The sequence below is a fragment of the Sus scrofa genome, chromosome 2 (genome assembly GCF_054392235.1).
Source record: "Sus scrofa isolate SSC_HxYL_T2T_F1_AM1 chromosome 2, Sscrofa_HxYL_maternal_Yorkshire_Landrace_v2.0, whole genome shotgun sequence".
Classification (NCBI taxonomy): Eukaryota; Metazoa; Chordata; class Mammalia; order Artiodactyla; family Suidae; genus Sus; species Sus scrofa.
In genome coordinates this window covers 13,277,568-13,305,280 of record NC_139384.1, presented here as the reverse complement: position 1 = coordinate 13,305,280, position 27,713 = coordinate 13,277,568, and the positions used below count along the sequence as shown (strand labels likewise).

Sequence of the window (27,713 nt, the reverse complement as noted above, 5' to 3'; positions counted from 1 at the left end):
CAAGAATTAACTGTAAAAGCATGGTATGCAATTTGTTGGAGGAAAATAAGGAACAGAATTAAAATCCTGGGCAACAATAGTGTGTAACTTGGGGCGACTAGGACCCTAATTTTCATGTTCTTATATTCAGGAGGAAAAGTGAAGATATTAGGACTTTTGTGGAATTGTACATAGTAGCTAGAAGAATCACGACAGTATATCACCTTCAAACAAGTAGGGAAGGAGGGAAGAGGAGGGTGGGGGGATTAGATTCGGTACTGCCTCTGATAGAACAATCTAAGCTCCCAGGGTATCAATTATAAAAGAGGTGGTGAGAGCCTACCTCTTTATCACAGTACTGGGGCAGTAAGGGCAGATGAAGTAGATGTGTGCAGAAGAACAGGGAGTGAAGTGTAAGAAGGGCCAAGAGCACAGGTCCAAGAAAATTTCCATTAAAACAAAGTTAAAATTATTTGCTGGCTGGTGTGTGACTTGATCAGGCTGACTTAAAGATAAAAGGTCAGGAGAGAATATTTTTATATATCGCTGACTGAATTGCTGACTCCTGGAGTTCATTAGGATTTGAAACCTTAGTTTTACACCAGAGGAAGAAGAGTTAATAGAAGATTGGATCCATGTTCTCAGCTTTCAGATCCCAGCGTAAGATTCAAATAAACACTATAGGACGATCAGAAAAAAAACAGATCACCCCCAAATGAAACAGATCAAAGCAAATTCTACTCTTTGCTGCTAGTTATTTCTCTGAATTGGTAAGCCATGAAGGCTTTTTTTTTTTTTTTTTTTGGCCAGGTTCATGGCCTGTGGAATTTCCTGGTCCAGGGATCAAACTTGCACCACAGCAGTGACAATGCTGGATTCTTAACCCACTGTGCCACCAGGGAGGTCCCATACAGGCCTCTTAAAAAGTCTGAGAGTTCTCTAGTTTCCTGCCCCTAGTGACATCACCAGCATTCTAGGAAACAAATTCTCTAGTACTTCTTTCAGTTCTCTTTTTCAGGGCCTCCTTTCACTTCTTAAATATTGATACGCCACCAGGGTTCAAATCTGATCTGCTTCTGACTTGATACTGATGGAATTCCTAGAAAGTACGCTGACTCAACCTGATTCTTACTGTGTCTTCTCTGCATTTTTAAAAGTTAGGCCCCAAGTTCTCCTGTAGGTCTGGTGGATGTTTGACAGTGGACACTTGGTCACTCTGTGCTATTCTACTTTGTAAAGCGGTAACTCTGAGTAATGGTTACATCACTGCCAGCTGCTTTGTAACCTGCCTTTTACATAATGTCACTGAAATGATACTGACTTTTCTAAAGCGAAATCCTGCACATTTTTGTCAATAAATATTTTGTACAAATGCTAGGACCAAAGGCTATATCTGTTTTTGAAGTGCTCCAGTCCCAGGAATAGAGGTATTAAATTTATAAATCACTGTGATAAGCATTATTATAATGATGCCTTTCTAGGATTAGAAGGGTGAACTCTGATGGGAGGAGGGCAAGGCTTCACTGAGAGATGATATTTTGGTTGGTTTGAAAGGATACTAGTATTCCATCAATTGCAGAAGATGGGAATCATGCAGGACAATCAGAATAATGTGCAAAATGTGCAAAACATTTCATCTAATAAATTCAGTAATTGAAATATCACCATTTTGCAGTACTTAATAAATAGGATAATCATTAATAATTATTAATACATGCTTGATACTATGTATTAATAGCATTGAGAATCACACCTGTTCACATCACAAAAGGAGACAATTGGCTACCACATAAAAAGCGTTCTTCTGTTTGTTTGTTTTGTTTTTTTAGGGCTGCACCCATGGCATATGGCAGTTGCCAGGTTAGGGGTTGAATCCAAGCTCTAGCTGCTGGCTTATACCACAGCTCACAGCAATGTCAGATCTGAGCCATGTCTGCGACCACAGCTCACCGAAACGCCAGATCCTTAACCCACTGGGCAAAGTCAGGGATTGAACCCGAGTCCTCATGGATATTAGCCGGGTTTATTACCATTGAGCCACGATGGGAACGCCCCAGAGTGTTTTTTTTTTTTTTTTTTTAAATCAAGCCTGAGTCTGATCAAACTGTAAGTACAATTTCTATTTTATAGGAAATACAGAGGAAGTGGGAAACGTTAAATGACACCATGGGGATGAAATTAGCAAAATGAAAGAGTTACAAAACAAATGACAAAAAATAAATTAATTGTAAGGAGAAAAAAGATGGGAGTTCCTGTTGTGGTACAGCAGGATCAGTGACGTTTTTCAGGTTCTATTCCCGGTGGGCACAGTGGGTTAAAGCATCTGGCGTCCCTTGCCTGGGAACTCCATGTGCCACAAGGTGGCCAAAAATGAAAACAAAAACAAAAAAAAAAAAAAGGAAAAAAGATGGATACTTATAGATACTTACACTTTTAGAAAGACATCAATCTCTGTAGATTAAAAGACATCAGCCAGTCACAATTATGGGTCTTCTTTGGATTCTGATATAAAAATAACATTTTATGAGAAAATTGGAAATTTGAATCCTGGATACTTGATTTTACTAAGTAATTGTTATTTTTTAGATGTGATGCTGATGTTGGGTTATAATTAATTCCTTGTCGATTTGAACAGTGAGATGAAATTCTTTTTTTTTTTTTTTTCCCTTTTTAGGGCCATACCCTTGGCATATGGAAGTTTCCAGGTTAGGGGCTGAATGGAGCTATAGCTTCCGGCCTACGCTGCAGTCACAGCAACGCCAGATCTGAGCCCCATCTGCAACCTACACCACAGCTCACGGCAACCCTGGATCCATAACCCACTAAGCAAGGCCAGGAATTGAACCTGCATTCTCATTGATACTAGTCAGATTTGTTTCTGCTTCACCACAATGGGAACTCGGTGTGATGTAATTCTAATTGATGAACTGTTAAGAGGAAGTTTGCTTCTAAGTAGCGTGGAGCAAGGGTGGATAGAGGTATACATGAAAAGTTTTAAAAAATTGTGAAAAACTATTTGGGAACTAATCGTTCCAAGTAGTTGAGGCACAGGGGTACATAGAAGCAGGAAACGAGACTAGGAAGGGGAGATGGTGGCAGTAGATGTAATACTTGGGTCATGAAGCGCATTTACTGCCATCACAGGCCAATGGATTTCAAACCACCGTGGCCGCCTGGGTTTGTGGTGTTGCCCCCCGTGGTGCTAAACAGAGAGGACACCAGGTCACTGACCTTTTTTAATAAGAACAGCTTTGTGTTCTGTTTTATTAAATCAGGCTTCTCAGTGATATTTTATTTAAAAACAGGATTCTGAGGATTTCCAATTTTTTCTCTAACCATTCGGGGAACACTTGACTATTTTAAAGACTATTACTTAAGTTGTCCTGCAGAAGATTAGAGAGAAACCGGCTATGAGATTTGTGCTATCACCAATGAATGAACGATTTGTTTTGAGGGGAATTTAGCTAACGAAGATTTGGTCCAGGAAGTAAACATTTTATGATAATGTTTGTCATCGTTTTTTCCTCAGTTCACAAAGGACAACCAAGAGGATGTGGAAATAGGCTCATTCCTCTAACAAAGTCAGTCTCTCTGAGCATCTGCTAGAGTACTGGCTGGAACCCAGTTCCCTCCCTTTTCCCCGTTTTGGCAGAGCCTGCTCCTTGCAGTCTCAGCATCTTTGAGCACAGTCTCTAGCCTGGTCCTCCCGTGCACCGTGACTGAGAGTGCAGGGAGGTAGGGAATGATGCCAGCTATTTGAGTTCATGGTGACCGCCTCTATCACTGCTGCCCTGTCTCAGCTACCGCCGCCTCAGACGTGCCCCACCACATCTACCCGAGAGTACGTAGCTTCTTAGAGCAGCTGAGCTCCAGATTGTAAAAGCTCAGAGGCAGCCACCTTTTCTTCCCTTATCTCCATGACCTTGGAGTCTGCCATGACCTTGGAGTTTGCCTAGGAAAACCCACTGACCTTCCCTCCTATTACTGTCCTCTGGAGCTGATGTCTCCCTGACCCCTATGCCTTCAAGTCACACACCCATCCACCAAGTCCCTGTGGCTAATAAAAATTAGCTATTAACAATCCATTCTTACAGTGAAAATGGTTTAGATATATCCTCAGCGTTCTCCACCCCCACCGGCTTTCACTTCACTCCATCCTGGTTCTACTTGGTTTCTAATAGATTGGCTTTGTAGGTTTTGGTCTTTTTCTAAAACCTTGCCCTTGCCCCTCTGACTTGGTGCTTGAGTGATTCTTCCCGAGTTCTTTTTTGCTTTTCAAGACAATTCTTAGCAGTCTTGAATTTTGGAACTCCTTGAGAATCTAATGATAGCTAAAGACTTTCTCCAAAAAGTGCATACACGCATAGTGTTTTGTCTATAATCTCAATCTCTAGATTTTTAAAGCTGTGCTCAATGCATCCGGAATCCTTTTGGTGGTTGTGGTGGGAATTGTTTGATAAAAATGCAGTGTTCTTGTCTCTACCCCTTACCTATTAAATCAGAATTCCTGGTGGTAGAGTCGAGGAATCGGCAATTTAAACAGTATCCCTGTTAACTCCTACCCCTGCTTACCTTTTAAGTGCACTAAAATTGAGAGAGTCTGCTCTAATGATTCAGTTTATCATCATAGCCTATCTTTTCTTCCCCTCCCAGCCACTTACCTATGGCTACAGGAGTTCAAATTCTAGAGTCCTGGTCCTCACCTAAAGAAAAAGACTACTTTTCTCTGGGGCTATAGTGAAACCCCTTGTTAAAGAAACTCTAGAGCCCAACAATGCGACTAGGTCTCTTTCATTTCCAGGCATGGTTCTAAATTGAGAGAGCCAAGTCATGTCTAAGAAAGCCACATTTCCCCTCTTCCTTTCATTCATCTTTCATCAATTCTTTCTGTATTTACTTTCCCCTATCATGAATGGAAATTCCCTGTTCTGGAGATGCAGATTCCCACCCAAGGCAAGATGTCTTGTGCTTTTGCATGTTTGTTTTCCTCATCTCAGGTGTGTTATTCATGTGGCTAGCCAGTGGTCCAGAGTTAGAACCTTGGAATGAGATTCAGGAGCACAATGCCCAGGATTAGAAATGGTAGAGGAAAAAGGAAAAAGTCTCAAACTGATAGACTTCCTGACTTCTTTCAACAGGTGTTGTTTTAAATCAGCCTTGCAGATAAATTAGTTCCATCTTGGAGTTTCCATCCTGGCTCAGCGGTAATGAGCCCTAACCTGACTAGTACCCAAGAGGATGCAGGTTTGATTCCTGGCCCTGCTCAGTGGGTTAGGGATCTGGCGTTGCTGTGAGCTGTAGCGTAGGTTGCAGCAACGCCGGCTCGGTTCTGGCGTTGCTGTGGTTGTAGCGTAGGCCTGTGGCTACAGCTCCAATTTGACCCCTAGCCTGGGAGCCTCCGTATGCCAAGGGTGCAGCCATAAAAAAGAAAAAAATTCTTTCCATCTTTTTTCAAAGAAGTAGGACAGTGTACTTCCTTGGTAGATCCAAAAATGTTGTGTTCCCCTTCTTACCCTTGCCATAAGTAAATATGCCTAATGAAATAACAGCAACAAAGTGGGGTAGAGGAATACAAGTAAACAGGTTTGCAGAGTTAAACCTAAATGCTAGCTGGTCCAGGTACATCCTTGAGGTTCAAAACTGACGACAGAGTAGGGAAGGCCATTGAATAACTTCCTTTTAATTGATTATTTTACTGGCTATAAATTTTTAATGTGATAATTGAAAAAAAATTTAGAAAGTATGGAAAGTTACTTTTTTTTTTTTTGGCTATTCCTTCGGCATGCAGAAGTCCCATGGCCAGGGATCAAACCCTTGCCACAGCAGCCACAAAGCCAGATCCTTAACCTGCTGAGCCACCAGGGAGCTCCTGTTCTTGTTTTTTTAAAGCAGAAGATAAGTCAGTTATAATCCTGGGTCCTACCATCCAGAGGCAACTACTAGTAACATTTGGCATTCTTCCATCTAGTGTTTTCCTACTTTAAAAAAAAAAATAATAGAACTCATGCAATACAAACAACCCAGTTAACGGCTTTGCTTGTCTAACGTTGTTTTATAACATCTCCCAGTTAATTATTCAAGACCATACTTTTCATGGCTGCATGACTTTTAATCAAATGGATATACCATTAATTATTTAACTTTTGCTCAGTTGTTGGATACTTAGGTATAATGCTTATGTATAATATTATAAGTATTATAGTGTTATATGCTATAATAAACATCTTTGTGCATAAATCTTTGTCATCTGGATTATTTCCTTAGAAGAAGAATTTCTGTGTCAAGGGTTACGAACATTTTAAGGCTCTTGGTATACCGCGCCGACTTATTTTAAGAAAGGTTAACTCAATGCGAATATCCTACCACATCTAGAAATTGCACCATGTAGTGAAAATACTTCAAAGGGTTTGCACACAAGCACGACATTAAATGAAGTGTGGGTAAATAGGGCTGAGAGAGGATAAATGGAAGCAACTCCCTCTCCCCTGAGGATGAAGGGGTTTGTTTCATTAATACTACAAGCATAACTTTTCAATCTTAACCCACGTCCTCTCAGAGATTTCAGGCTTGTGTAAATATTATGACAGAGCTTTGGCCTATAAACCCCAACCCAGTTTGCCATTTACCAATGGCAATCTCAACTCTCAGGAGACGTGCCTCCTTTGTTCTTGCTCTTTCTGCTGTGGCTACTGTTACTTCCTCTTTGTCTCTGCTAAGACTCCTGCTATCTTTTTCCCATGCTGTTCCTGCTTTGAAATTGGAATACAGTTTTCTTCCTTTGATAAGTAGAAGTCCTTGTTGGCCAACTCTGGATCCTCAGCTCTAGTGACCACCCCCCAACCTCCCCTGCTCAAGAGTGGATTTACTCTTAATTTCTTTTTCTTCCTTCCTTCCTTCCTTCCTTCCTTCCTTTCTCTTTCTCTCTCTCCTAGGGCTGTGGCATATGGAGTTTCCCAAGCTAGGAGCTGTAGCCGCTGGCCTACGCTAGAGCCACAACAATGCGGGATCTGAGCCGAGTCTGCAACCTACACCACAGCTCACAGCAACGCCAGATCCTTAACCCACTGAGCGAGGCCAGGGATCGAATCCGCAACCTTATGGTTCCTAGTCTGATTCGTTAACCACTGAGCCATGATGGGAATTTCCTCTTTCAATTTCTTATAGATCCCTCCATTCAAGAACTTGGAACATGTTTCCCAGAGACTGGGCTGGGGAGGAGTCTCATACAAATAGAGCTCTAGGGTTCTGTCTTCTTTTAGATTTCCTGAGGTTCATTTGCACATTGGGTTCCCTTTTTTTTTGCCTACTACACCCCAATTAATAAATGAACACATCTAAAATTTTCTAAGGTTAAATAATTTGAAAAATTGGAAGATTAGGAGTTCCCATTGTGGTGCAGCAGAAATGTATCCAACAAGGAACCAGGAGGTTTTGGTTTTGATCCCTGGCCTTGCTCAGTGGGTTAAGGATCCGGTGTTGCCGTGAGCTGTGGTATAAGTTGCAGATGTGGCTCGGATCTGGCGTTGCTGTGTTTGTGGTGTAGGCCAGTGGCTACAGCTCCAATTGGACCCCTAGCCTGGAGCCTTCATATGCCGAGGGTGTGGCCCTAAAAAGTGAAAAAAAAGGAAAGAAAAGTTGGAAGATTAGCTTTAGATTATCTTCTGACAGATGAAAAACACTTGGGTACTAGTCCTATTTCTTCCTTTAACCAGCTGTGTGACCACAGTTTAGTCTATGCACAAAATTTCCTCATTTATAAAATGAGACATTTGGGTAACATTATATTTGGGTTCCTATCAGCTCTGATAGTGTATGATTTGAAAAAGAATAGAGTTGTTTTTAAGGTTCATTGCAGAAACCAGGGACATAGAAAGCTAAGAATAAAAATAAATTTATTGGGTGATGAGTAGATGAACTATAATTCAAAATGTTAAATGGACTAGCACAGATATAGGTCCTTTTGTACATTAGACTATGATAAAGCATCACAAATCAAAGGAGGAAAAGTTAGTGGATGATGTTGGGATGATGGAGTTAACAATTAGATGAAAAATATTCTTTTTAGATTTTTTCCCCTCCTATTCCACATACTATATTTCTTTAGATTTTAAAAGTTATATCTAAAAAGGGAGAGGAGTTCCTGCTGTGGAGCGATGGGACTGGTGGCACCTCTGGAGCACTGGGACGCAGTTTCAATCCATGGCTCAGCACAGTGGATTAAGGATCTGGCATTGCCAAAGCTGTGGCATAGGTGACAACTGCAGTTTGGATCTGATCCCTGGCCCAGGAACTCCATATACTTCGGGGTGGCCAAATAGGTACCTCTTTATACTCTTTATACTTTCTTCCCTGCTCCCTCCTTTCCTTCCTGTTTTATGTTTTCTTTTCTTTCTTTCTCCATCCCTTCCTCCTTCACTTTCTTCTTGAAACTAATAGTGATGATTCTGTGTGTGTAGTTCTGAAACTTAACAAAGTAATTTGGATATCTGCCCATATCAATCCCTTTGCAGAGGATTCTACTGTATGGCCCCAACAAATTTATTTCATCTTTTTCCTATTGATGTACACTTTGGTTGTTTCCAATTTTTGGCCTTTCCAATAATGTTTCATTGACTATCATTTTGCCTGTCTTTGTATATACATGGGAGAAGCACACTAGAATCAATTTTTTAAAAATTTTTTATTATTTTTTTCCTACTGTACAGCATGGTGACCTAGTTATACATCCAAGTATACATTCTTTTTTTTCACATTGCATGTTCCATCATAAGTGACTAGACAGAGTTCCCAGTGCTACACAGCAGGATCCCACAGCTAATCCATCCTGAAGGCAACAGTCTGCATCTGTTAACTCAAGCTCCCAGTCAGTCCCACTCCCTCCCCGTCCCCTTGGCAACCACAAGTCTATTCTCCAAGTCCATGATTTACTTTTCTGTAGAAAGGTTCCTTTGTGCCATATATTAGATTCCAGATATAAGGGATATCATGAGGTATTTGTCTTTCTCTTTCTGACTTATTTCACTCAGTATGAGTCTCTAGTTCCATCCATGTTGCTGCAAATGGCATTATTTTGTTCTTTTTTATGGCTGAGTAGTATTCCATTGTATATATATATATATATATATATATATATATATATACCACATCTTCCTAATCCAGTCATCTGTCGATGGACATTTGGGTTGTTTCCATGTCTTGGCTATTGTGAATAGTGCTGCAGTGAACATGGGGGTGCATGTGTCTTTTTCAAGGAAAGCTTTGTCTGGATATATGCCCAAGAGTGGGATTGCTGGGTCATATGGTAGCTCTATGTATGGTGTTTTATAAGGTACCTCCATACTGTTCTCCATAGTGGTTGTACCAGCTTACATTCCCACCAACAGTGCAGGAGGGTTCCTTTTTATCCACATCCCCTCTAGCATTTGTTATTTGTGGACTTATTAATGATGGCCATTCTGACTGGTGTGAGGTGGTACCCCATGGTAGTTTTGATTTCCATTTCTCTAATAATCACTGATATTGAGCATTGTTTCAAGTGCTTGTTGGCCTTCTGTATATCTTCCTTGGAGAAATGTCTATTCAGGTTTTCTGCCCATTTTTCAATTGGGTTGTTGGCTTTTTTGCTGTTGAGTTATATAAGTTGTTTGTATATTTTAGAGATTAGGCCCTTGTCAGTTGCATTTTTTGAAACTATTTTCTCCCATTCTGTAAGTTGTCTTTTTGTTTTCTTTTTGGTTTCCTTTGCCATGCAAAAGCTTGTCAGTTTGATTGGGTCCCATTGGTTTATTTTTGCTTTTATTTCTGTTGTTTGGGGAGATTGAGCTGAGAAAACATTTGTAGGGTTGATGTCGGAGAATGTTTTGCCTGTGTTCTCTTCCAGGAGTTTGATGGTGTCTTGTCTTATGTTTAAGTCTTTAAGCCATTTTGAATTTATTTTTGTGCATGGTGTGAGGGTATGTTCTAGTTTCATTCATTTGCATGTAGCTGTCCAGGTTTCCCAGCAAAACTTGCTGAAAAGACTGTCTTTTTCCCATTTTATGTTCTTGCCTCCTCTGTCAAAGATTAATTGACCACAGGTGTCTAGAATCAATTTTTAAAATCAGAATGGTTGACCAAGCAAATCTCCCTACATGATATTATGTAGAATTTTAATCCTGCTTGAATTGCACAGCAGTGATGTAAAGGAAACATTGTTAGCATTTTTGCTTCTTCTTCTTCTTTTTTTTTTTTTTTTTTTTTGTAGGTCTGCACCTGTGGCATATGGAAGTTTCCAGCCCAGGGGTTGAATTGGAGCTGCAGCTGCTGGTCTACGCCACAGTAATGCGGGATCTTAGTCACATCTATGACCCAATACCACAACTCATGGCAACACCAGATCCTTAACCCACTGAGCAAGGCCAGGTATGGAACCTGAATCCTCCTGGATACTAGTCAGGTTCATTACCACTGAGCCACAATGGGAACTTTAACATTTATAATTCTTATCAGAAAAATCTAGTGGCAACCTTAGGCTTCTTCTCTCCAACTTCCTTCCTCATTCTTCCATATTCTGGCAAATCTGGGTCTATTCCAAAGACAGAGGAAAAGGAGGTATTTTTTCATGAATTAGGGAACAATGGGAAAGTATTACTACTTGGTCATCTCCATTCAGCCCTTAGAATGAATGTCATTCATTCTTTTAAACTACTGACTTACATCTTGTCAATGAAATGGCAAGGAGTTGCGATGAGTTCTATGCATTCATATTTCTGTTTTTATCCTCTATGACTAATTCAATTATTAGCATGCATGAGAGGATGCAGAGCTAGCTTGGGGGTGAGTGGGTATAGCCTGGAGTCTCGAAGGAGAATTATTGCGTATACATTTGTAAGTCTCAGACACTGGCTATATTTTTATTCACTTGACACCACTGTGTTGCTGACCCAACCAACAGCAATTGAGCTGCATGCTTATGTCTCTTGTAGCTGACAGACAACATCCTGAGAACAGAGGTAAGAGACCTGTAGAGAAATTATAGAGATAATAGCAGTAGGCTTGTGTAATTTTGGAGATTTAAAAATCACAGGCCTTTGTGAGAAGGGGTAAGAAATGGAGGTTTGGAAGGAAATGAAATTGTATGTAATAGTTTATGTAATAAGCTAGTAATGTAGGTGATACTCTAGTAACACATTTGGCAATTTTAAACTCTTTTATTCTGTGATTTGTGGGCTTAGAAACTACATATGACTTGCAATGTTTAAAAAATTGTTATATAGTGTTTCAATTCTGGAATATCAGTGTAAGGATTATCAAAGATGAACAGAGGTGGATGCTAAAGATGGTAAAAACACATTTTATTTTATTTGGTTTTTTTGTGTGTGTGTGTCTTTTGTCTTTTTAGGGCTGCACCCATGGCATATGGAAGTTCCCAGGCTAGGGGTCAAAGTGGAGCTATAGCTGCTGGCCTATGCCACAACTGCAGCAATGCTGGATCCGAGCCTCGTCTGTGACCTATACCACAGCTCATGGCAATGCTGGATCCTTAACCCACTGAGTGAGGCCAGGGATTGAACCCACAACCTCATGGTTCCTAGTTGGATTCATTTCCACTGCACCAGGACAGGAACTCCTGTTATTTGTCGTTTTAGGGCCACAGGAGTGGCATATGGAGGTTCCCAGGTGAGGGGTTAAATCAGAGCTGTAGCTGCCAGCCTACAGCCACAGCAACGCTAGATCCTAGATGTGTCTGTGACCTATACGACAGCTCACAGCAATACCAGATCCTTAACTCACTGAGCAAGGCCAGGGATTGAACCTGCGTACTCATGGATGCTAGTCAGATTTGTTTCTGCTGACCATGATGGGAACTCCCTAAAGACACATTTTATTCAGTGGTATTGCTGTAGGGGAAAGAGGCTTCAGTGCACAACTGAGTTTGATTCCAAATACAATTAGGACAAGTGGGAATGTATAGCCAAGACACAGAGTGAGAGGGTCAATGGATGGGATATTACTAAGAGGAGACATCAAGAGTGGGGGGATTCTTGGTCAATGTGATAAAACATCAAGGGTTGGAGATGAAGAATTTGATCATGTATCAAGGATGATCAAATCTCAAAGCTTAGAGGATTGACTTGGCAGGATTCTTTACTAAGATTGTCCTCAGCAGCCCAAGGACAAGGCCCAGTCAAAAAGAGGGTTCAGAAGAGACTGCTTAAAATTTGGTCAAGGAGAAAAATCTTTGCCCAGAGTTCTATGGAGAAACAGGCATACCTGGTCAATATTAAAAACAACAGTACCCATTTAAGGTATAATACCTTATAATACCTTATATATTATATATACCTTATAATAATGACCCTTAGGGCATACAGCTAATTAAGAAATATTTATTCAAGAAAATCTACTTGGTAAGAACAGCAGGAGTCTGTGACATTTCAACCCTTTCCTGTCCCAGCTCTGCCTGAAGGAACATCACCCCAGGTGGATGCAGCAAAGAACACAGTGCTCCCTCTTCCTCTAGCTCCCTGTTCAGAGCAATGATATCTTCCCAGGAGGCACAGAACACTAAAATTTCTCATCTACAGCAGCTCTTGATTGCAGAGGCTAAATTCCAGGCACATGCAGCTGAGAGGGTGGGCAGAGGCTGCATGCTGAGAACACAGGCCTCCAGTCCCAGGGTGTTTGTAGGGCAGAGGTAAAATGCTAGGAGAAGCAAACTGAGAAGACTAGAGGCTACTGTCCCCCCTAGCACCTTCCTCCTAAGCCAAAGTTGTCACTCAGAGAGATGTACACCCCTGTCCCTACCCTCAGCTCAGAACCCTGGCTCCAGTATTTTGCTCAGGGGAAGAGGCAGGCTCTAAAATGGAGAACTCTAAAGTTCTCCCTTAGGGAACAGATTATTTGAAATAGAATGTGGGAGAGTTCATGTCTAAGGGTGTTCTCAAAAAACAATGGAGGGTCGGAGTTCCTGTTGTGGCGCAGCGGAAACAAATTCAACTAGGAACCATGAGGTTGTGGGTTCGATCCCTGGCCTCGGTCAGTGGGTTAAGGATCTGGTGTTGCCTTGAGCTGTGGTGTAAATTGCAGATGCAGCTCCCATCTGGTGTTGCTGTGGCTTTGGCGTAGGCCAGTGGCTACACCTCCAATTAGACCCCTAGCCTGGGAACCTCCATATGCCCGTGGGTGTGGCCCTCAAAAGACAAAAAAACAAAACAAAATGAAACAAAACAATGGAGGGTGTGTTGGAAAGCAATTAAGAAGGGAGTGGTAGGAGTTCCCATTGTGGCTCAGCAGAAATGAACTCGACTATCATCCATGAGGATGTGGGTTTGATCCCTGACCTTGCTCAATGGGTTAAGGATCTGGCATTGCTCTGAGCTGTGGTGTAGGTCAAAGACTCAGCTTGGATCCCATGTTGCTGTGGCTGTGGCTATGGCTGGCAGCTGCAGCTCTAATTTGACCCCTAGCCTGGAAACTTCCATATGCCACATATGCGGCCCTAAAAAGCATTACAAAAAAAAAAAAAAAGAAGGGGAAGGGACTGGTAGCTTCATGAATGATGCAAGCTAAGCATGGACAAACTAGTTTATCAGACAGAACCAGTGAGAGACATCTAAGAAGACTCCCCCTGAGTTTGAAACAAACCTCAAGCACTGCCTTTGCAATGGAGTACAAATTTAATTGGACTAGACTGGGGAGTAATTTATGTCCCAGGACATTATCATAAACAACAGCACAGAAAGCTGGCAATGAGTAGAGTCTAGGGGCTGGGAGTGAGCAAGAAAAGAGACAATAGAAGAGAGTCCTGCTAAAACCCACTGCTGTCCTAGGGCTGACATTGCATATGCCCAATACTCACCCTCTGAGGGCTGACATCAGGGCCTTCACTCTGTGGAGGAAATAGATTTCACTGAAATAGTCCAGCCAGTCAACAAACAGACAAACGACAATAACAAGCTCTGGAGGCTGCAGGAGGAGATTAATATCCAGATGTGCTGAAATATGTTACCTGGAGTGTTCACTTTCAACAATTATGTAACATTCAAAGAAAGAGCCGGCAACAGGAACTGCCTGTGAGGCCACAGATGCCAGATTGAACAAAAACTTCAAAGTATCCATTATAACTATTTTCAAAGAATTGAAGGAAACCAGGCTTAAAGAAGTAAAAGTGGATATGATGATAATGTCTTATTATGTAGAGAATATGAATAAAGATATAGAAATTATAGAAAGAATCTAATGGAATTTGTGAATTGTGAAGTACAATAACTAAATTAAAAAACTCACTCCAGCCTCTCCTGAGACTAAAGAGTAGATTCGAACAGGTAGAAGAAAGAATTAGTGAACTTGAAAATAGGTCAATAGAGGAGTTCCTGTCGTGTCTCAGTGGTTAATGAACCAGACTAGGAACCATGAGGTGTGGGTTCGATCTCTGGCCTCGCTTAGTGGGTTAAGGATCTGGCATGGCTGTGAGCTGTGGTGCAGGTCGCAGACATAGCTTGGATCCCGCGTTGCTGTGGCTGTGGGGTAGGCCAGCAGCTACAGCTCTGATTTGACCCCTAGCCTGGGAACCTCCATATGCTGTGGGTACAGCCCCAGAAGAAGACAAAAAGATAAAAAAAAAAAAAAAAAAAAAAAAAAAAAAAAAAAAAAAAAAAGGTCAATAGAGATTGTGAAATCCAAAGAAGAGGGAAAAAAAATGAAGGAAAATGAACTGTGCCTCAAGAGAAATCTGGAGTGGCTGTAATGATATCAAACAATAGATTTAAAACAAAAAAATACAACTAGAGATAAAGCGGGGCATTTTATAATGCCAGAAGGGCCAATGCAGAGTTCCTGTCATGGTGCAGTGGAAACGAATCTGACTGGGAATCATGAGGTTGCGGGTTCGATCCCTGGCCTTGCTCATTGGGTTGGGGATCTGGTGTTGCCCTGAGCTGTGGTATAAGTCGCAGATGCAGCTCAGATCCCGCGTTGCTGTGACTGTGGTGTAGGCCGCCGGCAGCCGTAGCTCCGATTTGACCTCTACCCTGGGAACTTCCATCTGCTGCAGGTATGGCCCAAAAAACAAACAAACAAAAAAAAGTTTTACGAGTGTGGCAGTAGTGTGAGGGTAGAGGAGAGACATGGGAAAAGGAGAGGGGCAGGTTTTTTTCTTACTTAGATGACTTGCAGGGTTTGGGAATTTTATCTCAATAAAGCCATTGCAAGTAAAATTGTCAATCGTTTCTACTTAGAGGTGTGAAGCTAGGTAAGGGTGAACGAAAAAAGAATGAATGAAAATTCAGGTCATCATTAACTTTTGTACAACTGGCCCTTTCATGTGTTACATAGCCACACCACTCACCTCCCTTCTGATACCAAATTTGACTTTTCTATTTCAGTAGACAAATAACTATTGTGTGGTACCTCCGGGGCTGAGGATCAGCCAATAGTTTCATTTGAGCAGTGCTGCCATCTAAATATGGCAATGTTTGTATAATTTCTTGAACGTTTTATTGCATGTTTGCCCTTATTTATGGAAGTATAGTGGAAAATGGAAAAAGAATGATGTTAATGGTTTTACAGTTGAGACAAAGAAGGGTATCGTTGGGTTTGCCGAAAACAGTGAATTTGATTCTTATTAAATTTAAGAGAGTCTAACAACTGTTTTCAATGATAAAGGAAAACAGCCACATTTAAAACACATGTTCAAAATGCCGTACACATGTTTCTAAAGTGTGTGGCTCAAAAGGAAATTGTGGTGGAGAAAAATGTGTGGGCCTTTACAATTAGATATAGTAGGATCTTACTTTGATACGCTGACATTTTTTTCTGAAAAAAATTTTTTTTTTTTAACTCAGTGACCCTTCCCCCTTCAAACTAGACCTCTTGGCAGCCACACCTTGGGGTTGGGTTGTTGCAGCATAGCGCAGATACCGAAAAAGTCAGTCCCTGGCCTTCGAGGTTTCAAGCATGTTTTGGAAACTCAAGGCAGAGATAAAACTTTTGTGATAAAAAGCTTCTGAACTTCAAAAGTTAGAGGCATCAGTAACCCAGGGCAGAAACTCATGCCTTAACCACAGGCATATAAGAATATGTGTTCAGTCAGAGCCAGTTTTCTCCAGTGGTTTTCTTTCTCTCAAAGGCCAAATAAAAATTCCTTAGGCTTGTAAGGTGAGGAACGCAGAAGTGAGCTCAGACGCTGGTTTATCCAGAAGGGATTCTTGTAGCCCAGTCTTGAGAGCTTTTGTACCTCTTGAGGTGCAGGAGTGATGGAAAAAAAATGGGTGCATGTGGGAGTTCCCATCATGGCTCAGTGATAAAGAAACTGACTAGTATCCATGAGAACATGGGTTCGATTCCTGGCCTTGCTCAGTGGGTTAAGGATCTGGCATTGCTATGAGTTGTGGTGTAGGTCAAAGATGCCGCTCAGATCTGGCATTGCTGTGGCTGTGGTGTAGGCTGGCAGCTACAGGTCAGATTCAACCCCTAGCCTGGGAACTTTCATACGACGCAGGTGTGGCCCTAAAAAAAAAAAAAAAAAAGAAAAAAATATGGGTGTGTGTGGAAGGGCCAAGCAGAGACCCAGAGTGGTGTGTGAATGTGTCTGATGCTCTCTGAAAGAGTTCAAGGAGTAGCCAAGAGACTGGAAGAACTTTCCTTTTGGGACATGGAGTCATGACCAAAATTTCATGGTCTAGGAGTTGGAAACCAGATGGGATAGGATGTCACAGTAAATGGCAGCATGGACAGACCATGACAGAGGGCCAGGCAAGATCCCTATCTATCCCACCCTTGATCCTTGCTGCTTTCACCCCAGGGAAGGGAAAGGAGTGCGGGTGCGCATGGGGGTTGGATTGGGGGAACTCTTAAAGTGACTGTGATTGCCAGAACCGACACAGGGAATGTTCCTGCCATCTGGCAGACGAGGAGCTCCAAAGAAACTTGCCAAGAAAAAATAAAGCCACACTTTTCCTGCAGGTGAGTTTGGAGCATTGGATAAGAACCTATTCTAAATGGGGCTGAGAGTCGGCATCCGCTAACACTTCACAAAGGGAGGTTCATGGTCCAAACTGAGGATGCGATTTATCTGGTTGCAGTCTCCTCATGAAGGGAGAAAGACCATCCATGTTTACGTGTGCTCTTTACAAATTTAGTCATTTTCTTACTTACACATTCTACTGATCTGTCACTTTCACATGTACTAGAGTAGAGCCAAGTGGAAGGATTCCTAAGTCAGTGGAGAAAAGCTGTCTTCTAACAGGGAACACAGGAAAAAGAAATAAACTCTGTTTTTTTGTTAAGCTACTGAAACTTGGGGTTTGTTTATTAACGCTGTTAGTTACCTTAACCAGGGCAATAAACATTGAGGATTTGGGGTTTTTGGTATTTTTTCACTGGCTGATGGAGCCCTCTCCTTTCTCCCAGGCTGCCTCTCTTGGTGCTCCCACCATCCCTCCTCTGAGTGCTGCATCCTCGAGATGCATCCTCCAGCGACCAACCCCCAAGAACAATACTGGTCAAAGCGGTATCTAGAGTAAGCTAAGTCAATGTCATTTTGACAGTGGCAGGTCCTTTCCTCAAAGAGGCAATATTGTGTAAACCGTATGTTATTCTCTTTACTGATGAGGAAAAGAGGAACTAAGGGAAGTGACTCATCCCACTTCTCACAGCTTAAACAGAGACATACAGGTCTTGGTTGGCCCATGAATGTTTGAAAACCTCCTTGGCAATTAGGGATATTAGAATTCCAAGATACACGTGTATGCTCTCCAAGACAGTAAAAATTAAAAATCGGACAATCCAAGTATTAGTGATGGCTCTGTTTAAATTGGACGGACCACTTTTGAGAACGATTTGGCATGAAATTAAAACGTTGAACATACATGTACACTATGATCCAGCAGGTCAATGAATAGAGGTACATGATCAAGGGAAATTATTGCACATTTGCCTCATGCAATATGTACCTGAAATGCTTACGGCAGCACCTTTGTCATAGCAAAAAAGGGGAGACAAGACAAACATCTGTCAACTCTAGGAACGGATGAATAAAATAGAGCATGTTCATACAGCAGATACTAAACAGTAGAATAAATGGATTACAGGTCTATGCATCAAGATGAATACGTGTCTGAAACATACTGAGTGTTGAGTGAAATAAGGAAATGAAATAAGGAAGTAACATAATACACACAGTACTATTCCATGGATATAAAATTTTAAAACATGGATCTAGCAGTGATATTATACAACATTTGTCTTTTCCATTCTGTTTTTCTTTTTCTTTTCTTTTTCTGTCTTTTTAGGGCCGCACCTGAGGCATATGGAAGTTCCCAGGCTAGGGATCGAATCGGAGCTGTAGCTGCCGGCCTACACCACAGCCACAGCAAGCATTTGTCTTTTTCTGTCTGACTTATTTCACTTCGCCTAATGCCCTTCAAGTCCATCCATGTTGCTGCAAATGGAGAAATTTAAATTTTTTATGGTTGAGTAGTATTCCACTGTGTGTTTATGTATCTCTTCTTTATCTATTTATCTGTTGATAGGTACTTGCTTTCATACCTTAGCAATTGTAAATATATTGCCATGAACATTGGGGTGTATGTATCTTTTCGAGTAAGTGTTTTTGTTTCTTTTGGATATGTACCCAGGAGTGGTATTGCCAGATCAGGGAAGAGGGCACATTGTTGTGTCACTTCTTGGCTTTTGTCATGAATTTCCCTCTTCTAGGAACACCCTCCCAGACTAAACTGTGGGCTCTGGGAGGAGATTTGCATCCCTTGTTGACTCTCGCATTTAGAGCTAGATGGAGGCACGTGGATCAGTGCTTCTCAGAGCTGAATGTGTATCCCAATCACTGGGGTTCCTGTTAAAGTGCAGATTCTGATTCTTTAGGTTCTGGGGTGAGGTTCCCGATTCTACGTTTCTTAAAAGCTCTCAGGTGCTGACACTGTTCCAGGGACAACAAGCAGGAAGAGGCCCATCCATTCATTTACTGAACATATTTATTGAGTGCCGCTAATGTGCCCGGCATTGTCCTAGTCATGGATGGGACAGGACACCAATTTTCCCTTCTCCCCATTTAAAGTATAAATACTTGTTCAACATTTCTAGGGTCAAGGTGGAGAGCAACTGATTGTCTATTAATTTAAAATTGTACAGCACAGCCATATAATATGCACATTTAACTTGTATTTTCTTTGCTGTTTTCTGAGTGTGATATTTTCAAAATGCTTTCTTTTTTGTGGTTTCTTTTTATCGCATTAGGAGTGTATGTGTGTGTACTAACTCTTGGTAATATAGGGTTCAATTTAGAGAAGATCCCTCTTAGTAAATACTACTGTGTTGTGCATTATTTAGTTTTAGGATTCAAGGGAACTATGACCTCTGGTTTCAGGCAACTGCCAACTAGCTGGTCTCAGAAGTAGTTTTACTGCTTGTAGTGGCACCATGAACATAAATATGTGATTCAAAAATTACACAGTACAGGCAAAGGATTTTTTAAAATTTCCACCCAAAGAAAGAGTCCACTTCAATTATGTAGAAATGTGAATTAACTAGAAGCTTATTTCAGATTTAATCTGTAATGTTTTATTATCTTTTTAAATTTTGTATTTATTTTTTTGCTTTTTAGGGCCACACCTGGGGCATATGGAAATTCCCAGGCTAGGGGTTGAATCAGAGCTGCACCTGCCAGCCTACGCCATAGTCATATCTGAGCCACATCTTCGACCTACACCACAGTTCATGGCAACGCCAGATCCCTGACCCACTGAGTGAGGTGAGGGATCGAACCCGCATCCTCATGGATCCTAGTTGGGTTTGTCAACTGCTGAGCCATGAAGGGAACTCCTGATCTGTGATATTTTAGAACTCCATATAGATGATGGTATAATCAATGGTCCATTTGGCCAGGACAGAGGCAAAGCTATGTGTGTAATAAATCTCACTTAGTGTTCCTATCTCTGGATTTTAAAAAGGCTGTATTCCCCACTCTCCACTGCAAGTTAGGTTGACCCATAGACTGGTTTTAGGCTATCTCAGGTGTGTGGGTTGAAGTGACGTGAGCCAACCTCAGGCCAAGTAATTAAAAGCCATCTGCTTGGTCTTCCTGACCATTTCCTCCACCGTCAAGGTCTTGGGGGGACTCCAAGGTTGAGGTGGTGGCATGGCAAGAAGAAAGGGGTCCAGATACTGATGGAGGGATAGAGGTTGCCCTGGAGACTCTGTCTCCAGGTTAGCATGGGTAGAAGCCTTTGTTGGTGTTGACCGACTGACACTGTGGGCTTCACTGGTTACTGTAGCGGAAGCTGTGTGACTAACACATGTTCTGACTATGAATCTAGGTGGGGCCTCCCACACCGTGTTGTACTTAATTGCCTCAGAAATATGTGTACAGGTGAGTGAATTCGAAGACTTTTTCCCAAGTGTCTTCAGCACAATGTTCCAGTCTTACCTCAATTAAAAACTTGGTTTATTAGTTCAAGGAATGTGGCCCATAGGAGGAATTTAGCAAATATTTGCTTAATGAGAAAAGGCGAAAGAAATGTTTACCCTTAGCTTTGTGAAAGGAATTTAAAAATTTTTCATTTTTCAGAAGAAATGATCAAAATCGAACAATGTTCATTCAAAGAAGTTTTGGAAAATGTTTGAGAAAAATAGAAAAACCTTTTCCCATTGTGCTACATTGTACTACAACCATCGTTACATGTCTGTGTGTTCTTCCCAGGTTTTCTGCCACTAATTTTTATCACACTGTTGCAATCACACTCTGGATGTTCTGGCCTGCTGTTTTCCGTGTTATTGTGTAGTCTTCATAAGCAAGCATGCCATTTAGTGGTTACATCATAATCCATCTGGGGGAGTGAACCATTTAATCCTTTTCCTCCTTTGAACATCATTTTTTGTTTTCAAAAATGATGCTGTGATAAACTTTGTGTATATGGTATGATTTTCTAAATTTAGAGAAACAACATCATTAAGATATCTGAAAAAAGCCTTTTTTTTTTTTCTTTCTTTTTAGGGCCACACCCTCAGCATATGAAAGTTCCCAGGCTAGGAGTCAAATCGGAGGTACAGCTTCCAGCCTACACCACAGCCACAGCACATGGGATCTGAGCCTCGTCTTTGACCCATGCCGGAACCTCAACTCATTTAGTGAGGCCAGGGATGGAATATGCATCCTCATGGATACTAGCCTGATTCGTTTCCACTGCACCACAATGGAAACACACACACACACACACACACACAAAAAAAAAAAGAAAAAAAAAAGTCTTTTTAATGATCCAAAAATCTTAGGGTGAAGAAACTCAGTTCAGGTTCAGACTTTTCATTATTTTAAGAGCGAGCCTTCCAGTGCCACATTCACCACCAAATTAGGTCAAGCTCCGCTTCTTGTCTTATGTGATTCTCTAAAACATGTATACTCACTGTATTCCACATTGATTTAAAGATGTTCAGGCAAAGTACAATTTTTGGGAATCAGTCTCCTAAAGCAGATTGTTTTATATAATGCTCTAGCTGCCTAAATAATGGGCACGCACACACACACACACCCTTGAGAATTAAGAGACGTGTACCTACATCAGGCTAGAAAACAGATGTATGAAGAAAAGTCTCTCTTGATCCTGAGGTTTTATTTAGTGAGACAGCTCAGCAAAATGCTGCAGCAGTAAGAACTAAGGACACTTCTATCCTGGTCTTCTTTCTTTTTGGACAAAGAAGAAAGAATTGAGTCACTGTAGCCTACCCCCACTTCACTAAATAAGTGGAAAACTGGAAGGCTTGTGCTGCCCCTTGTCTGATGTTTCTTGGGAGTTATGATGAGTTGCCAATCAAAGACATAATTTGTGTCCCAGATATAACTAAGATATAACTCAGTGGTAACAAACATGACCAGTATCCATGAGGATGTGGATTTCATCCCTGGCCTCCACTCAGTGGATTAAGGGTCCGGCATTGCTGCGAGCTGTGGTGTAGGTTGCAGACACGGCTTAGGTCCCCTGTTGCTGCGGCTGTGGCTGTGGCTGGCAGCTGCAGCTCCAATTCGATCCCTAGCCTGGGAACTTCCATATGCTGCTGCCGGTGTGGCCTTCAAAAGCAAGCAAGAAAGAAAAGAAGCAAGCAAGCAAGCAAGCAAGAGAGAAAGAAGAAAGAAATATCTCTGGTTTCGATGAGGCAGTCCTGATGTTGAACTCTCACTCTCTCACCAACTTAGATATGACTTAGGTAGTTAACTTATTTTTACTGAGTCGCAGATCCTTCATTTGTAAAATCAGAGAATCACAAATTATGATATTTGCTGCTTCTTCCTTAATCCCTCCTCCTTCCAAACCAGAATGCTCCCGGTGGGAGTCAATTCATAACGTGATCTGGAAGATACCAAGCCTTCCTTTCTCTCATAAGCAACGTTGCAGGGCTCAGCAGGGAAAGAGCTTGATCCGGAGCTTCCTCTGCAGGGCATCCTTCACCTCCTTGTTGCGGAGGCTGTAGATGAAGGGGTTGAGCATGGGGGTTATGATGGTGTAGAAGACAGACACGACTTGGCCACTGGCATCATTCGTGGACCCATGCGGTTGGACATAGGTGAAAATGACAGTGCTATAGAAGAGGGCAATGGCCAGGAAGTGGGAGGCACAGGTAGAGAGGGCCTTCTCCCTCCCAGCTGCTGAGCGCATCCTCCCAATGGCCGCCAAGGCTGAGCTGTAGGAGGTGAGGATGAGGGCAGCCGGCAGAAAGGTAACCAGAGCAGAGAAGATATAGAGGACCACTCCTGCCACGGCTGTGTTGGCACAAGCCAGGCGGAGGAGGGGTTGGATGTCACAGAAGAAGTGTGCCACCTGGTTAGGCCCACAGAAAGGCAGAGAGAAGACATTCCCCGTCTGAATAGCAGAGTTAGCTCCACCAAATGCGTAGGAAGCAGCCACTAGCTGGAGACAGGTTTCCTTGGTCATGATGGAGCCATAATGGAGGGGTCGGCAGATGGCCATGTAGCGGTCACAGGCCATGGAGGCCAGGAGGAAGCTCTCTGCGGTCGCATGCATCACAAAGAAGGTCATCTGGACCACACAGCCCGCGAAAGAGATGGACTTGTCCGAGACCAGAAGATCGGCCAACAGCTTGGGTGTGACCACAGAAGAGTAACAGATATCAAGAAAAGAGAGGACACTGAGAAAGAAGTACATGGGGCTGTGGAGGCGGGAGTCTGTGAAGATGAGTGCCATCATTCCCAGGTTGCCCACCACTGTCACGGCGTAGATGAGCAGGAAGCCTCCAAAGAAAAGCCCCTGGAGGTCTGGATACTTGGAGAACCCCAGCAAGATGAACTGGGTGACTGGGGTGTCGTTGCCACTGGCACGGGCCGGGTCTCCAGGAGCCATCTGCAGAGGTGACAATGGCTAATCACTCAGACAGTATTGCTTGAGCATGCCCACCTGTGCAAGGTACAGTGAGGGGGAAGAGCAGGTGCAAGGCTTCTTCTACGAGAAGCCAGTGGGAAGCATCCTGCCACAGTGCAGAGGACCCGGCTGTGAAGCCAGGCAGATGCAAGGCTTAGTTCTGACGATGGCACTCACCAGTTCTCTATCCTTGACCCTTAGTTTTATCTTGTATGAAATGGGGAAAACATGCCTACTTCTCAGGCTCGCTGCGTGTCCTAAATGACAAGACCTCTGAAGGTCGGGGACTCAGTAGGTGATCAGTAATTGTGAGGCCTCTTCCCCAATCTCTTGTGCCTCTGTGAGTAAATATGTTCCTGATGCCCTTTGACAGTTATTTCCTTCTGTCCTTTTAAACATCAAGAAAGAAGGAGTTCCCCTTGTGGCTCAGTGGTTAAGGAACCTGACTAGTATCCATGAGGATTCTGGTTCGATCTCTGCCCTTGCTCAATGAATTATGGATCCAGCATTGCTGTGGTGTAGGCTGGCGGTTACAGCTCCAATTCTACCCCTAGCCTGAGAACCTCCATATTCTGGTGGGTGTGGCCCTAAAAAGGCAAAAAAAAAAAAAAAAAAAAAGTTTGTATCATTGGGAGTTCCCGTCGTGGCGCAGTGGTTAATGAATCTGACTAGGAACCATGAGGTTGCAGGTTCCGTCCCTGCCCTTGCTCAGTGGGTTGACGATCCGGCGTTGCCGTGAGCTGTGGTGTAGGTTGCAGACGCGGCTGGGATCCCGCGTTGCTGTGGCTCTGGCGTAGGCCAGTGGCTGCGGCTCCGATTGGACCCCTAGCCTGGGAACCTCCATATGCCGCGGGAGCGGCCCAAAGAAATAGCAAAAAGACAAAAAAAAAAAAAAAAAAAAAAAAACCATCAAGAAAGAGTTCACATAGCATAAAAGTCACCATTCTAAATGGTACGATTCAGTGCTCGTATGCACCTCATAATGTCGCGCACCCATCCCCACTGTTTAATTCTGGGACATTTTCATTATCTGAAAGAGACACTCCATGCTCATGAGCAGTCACTTCCCACGCTCCCCTTCCCCCAGCCCTTGGCAACCCTGTCTCTTTAGAGTTGCCTCTTCTGGACCGTTCATATAAATGGACTCAAAAACAGGAACTTTGGTGCCCGGCTTGTCCTGCTTTGTATCTTCAAGGCTCATCCCCATTGCAGCCGGTATCACTCTTCATCCTGTCTTGCATGTAAACATCCTCAGGGTCCCCCTCCTCTGTGTCATAACCGGTTTGTCCTCGGAGAATCCATTGAGTTCCATGTCACCCGGGAGACCATGAGCTCAGAAAGGGTGTTTCGGTGCTTCCTTGACTCTCCTCCAAGGTGCTTCTCCTCAGGAGGGCTGGAAGTGCCCAGAGTCCTTTCTTTCCTCCCTTCAGCATCTCCGTTCCCTCCTGGTTGAGAGTTTGGGTTACATGCTATTATCAGCCCTGGGAAAACCTCCCCAACCTCTTCATCTGTGCCAAGCAGTGTGTATAGAGGAGAAGGAGGAATTGTATTGTCACTTTGCAGAAGAACCTAGAAGAGCCCTCCCCAGCCCCAAACAAACAGGCTTTGTTCCCACCTGTTGTAAGAGGTACAGGCTGTGGCAGGAAGGACACTGAACTGACAGGTGGAGACCTGCTTTCTAGTTCTGGCTCTGCTGCCCATGAGCTCTCTTAGCTTGGGTGATTCTCCTGTCCCTGGGCCTCTGATCCTTCCCTGGGAAAGTCAAGGTTTGGCATGGAAGTTATCTGAGGTCACACTTGGTCCTGTCACTCAGACAGTGAGTGAGGGCATCTTCTCTGTGCTTCCTGCCTGGGTACGGATCTTTGTATGTAGTGTAGCCTACCTCTACACAGCACATGGAGAATCCATATGTGTGTCTAGAAAAAGGATACTCTGTATCTGATTGTAAGAGACAGTTTTAGGAGAGTCTGACCAGCTCACAGGGATCTGTTTAACTACCTTGGCCTCTCCTAGCTGTGGTCTCTGGCAAATATCTTGCATGTGAAGTAAGAATTTTTGAGAAACCACGTTAATATGAATGAAGAGATGAGCCTATAAGGAGTTTTATTATAGCAATGTCATTTAATTCAATGAATCCTTTCTTATTTAATGCCAATAATCACATAGTGATGTATCAGCAACATTTATTTTTAATGTGTCATTGTCTGTTAATTTGAAAAGAACCTCTCTCCATTTTGGTGAAACACTTTCATCCGACTTAAAAATGATTTTTTTATAGGTCATGATGAAAGTCATTTACTTTTCAACACCTGTCTTGTGAGATTTTCTCTTGGTGTGGTATCCTGGAAGTTTTGTATGTTGGTGAAATGCCTTATACTAAGCTTCCAGATGGGTTAGAAGCATGTGTTGCTTTTCAAAAGTGGAAAGAAGGCTATTGTGAAAGGGAAGATGAGAAAGGAGGAGACACTTCCACCATCAATGCATTCTGAAGGACCCTGGTTTTAGGAAAGGGTAGATAAGGACACTGAGGTTCTAGAAATTAGTTCCCTTAAGCCTCTGAGCACTTTTAAAATTCTTCCTTTATCCTTCAAGACACACAAGCCCAGTTTGAAGACTGTGGCCCTAGAGCTAGTGAATTCTAGGATGCTGCCTTCTGCCCTGCTGCCTGTCTTTCCTCCCAGAGCTGGTCTTGTGATTATGCGACTAGAGGGGAATTCACCAGAACACACTGTTCTGTGAAGCATTGTTCATGCCCTTCATAGAACAACCTTCTGTTTATTGTAAAGGTCAAAGTACGCAACCCTGAAAGTTAGGGTCCTGGGGGTGTGGCTGAATCCTATGACAGTATTGAGCCTTGGAGTTTATCCTGCCAAGTCAGCTTCCCGCCCTGCCCTCCAGTTTCTCCACCCAGGTGCCCCTTTGTCTTTCTTATACTTACTGTTCCTTTTTTATTTTTTAATTTTCTGGCTGAGACCATGGCATATGGATGTTCCCAGGCCCGGAGTCGAACAGGATCCGCAGCTGTGACCTATGCTACAGTTGTAGCAACTCGGGATCCTGAACCTGCTGTGTTGGGCGGGGGATCAAACCCATGCTGCCTCAGAGATAACGCTGGATCCTTAAGCCACTGCGCCGCAGAGGGAACTCCCACTTTTCCTTTTCTAACTTTCTTAGTTTAGGGGTTTAGTTTTGTTCCAATCGCAAAGTCCATGAGTCTGATCTACAGTGAATATTAATGTTGTCCTTTTTCTCTCATAGGATGATAGTCGATTTCCTTCACACACACACACACACACACACACACACACACACACACACACACGAGTCACATTCAGCATTGTATTAGGCTGAGCTCCTTGATCTTGCTTTCCAGTAAATGAGGTTTCCTGTCCTCCTCCCCCAGTTCCCTTTCTCCCTGTCTTCCCCAGGTCCACACTCACTCTGTCCCTCCTCATCTTCTGCGTCCATCCCAGTTCCCAGATGAACACTTGATTCCTTCAGAGGCTCAGCTATCAATAATTCTCAATTGTGGTGACCTTGACCCACAGCCTTGCTGGTGTTCTGAGGTTCTCAGACACGTGGGGGTGATTCTGAGACTCACTTTCACTCCAGCCTGTGTCTGGCAGGTTCTCCTCCTTAGAGGGGTTTCTGCTGAGGGGCCACACATCCAGATCCGATGACAAGGCACACAGCTCAGGCCAAGAGAGCGTGGCACTCAGGACTGAAGCTGTGGGGGCAGCTTGCTCCTGCCAGAGTCTGTAAAGCCAAGCTCTGTGCTCTCATGGTCCCCAGGTGGCTTTGGAGGCTCAGAGCTCTGGGGAGGTTTCCAAGATATGCAGGTGACACCACTGCTTATCTTCTCCTGGGCCCTGGAAGGTTCAGGCCTCGGGGATTTGGGTCACTGGCTCCCTGGCTTTGGTCTTGAGCAGAGGGAGGGTGGGGTCTCTTGAGAGGTGGGGCTTATGGCTCCATCTTGCCAGCAGGAAGACTCAGCAGGAGCAGGTAGCAGCCCTCCTGTCTCCTGTCTCCTGTCTCCTGGATTCTGGGTCTGGATGCAGAGAGGTTCTCTTGGCCCCTTGGGCCCTTGCAGGAACCTGGGGGACACTTCACTCCGTTGTTCTGATTCAATGACCCAGGGGTCCTTTGCTGGACATGGAGGACGTGTCCTGGGCCCTGACACTGGTGAGACAGGCTGGAGACCCTGGTGTCCCTGAAGGGTGTGTCTGGGAAGGTCGTGGGGCGGGGGTGCTGAGTTCCTTTTCCTGCTGTTTCTGTGTCCCAGCTGTGGTGGGGCCCTGAGGGAGGTTGGGGCACGTGGGGCAGGGATTCTGGAGCCTGACCCTCTGCTGGAAGCGCTCCTGGCACTTC

The 27,713-nt window shown here is 43.3% G+C and overlaps 1 protein-coding gene across 1 annotated transcript; it reads right to left on the bottom strand.

Annotated features, from left to right (window-relative positions):
- Window positions 1-22,175: 22,175 nt before the first annotated feature.
- Window positions 22,176-24,589, bottom strand: LOC100514032 (olfactory receptor 5AP2-like). The gene is made up of 2 exons (XM_021083011.2): window positions 24,271-24,589; window positions 22,176-23,763 (listed from the first exon to the last, which is right to left on the bottom strand). The coding sequence occupies exon 2, from the start codon at window positions 23,325-23,327 to the stop codon at window positions 22,368-22,370; it is 960 nt and encodes a 319-aa protein (XP_020938670.2). The 5' UTR covers window positions 23,328-23,763; window positions 24,271-24,589; the 3' UTR covers window positions 22,176-22,367.
- Between the last annotated feature and the right edge of the window lie 3,124 nt (window positions 24,590-27,713).

Coding starts and splice junctions, on each gene's coding strand:
- LOC100514032 (XM_021083011.2), bottom strand. CDS start 23,327: ATGGCTCCTGGAGACCCGGCCCGTGCCAGTGGCAACGACACCCCAGTC.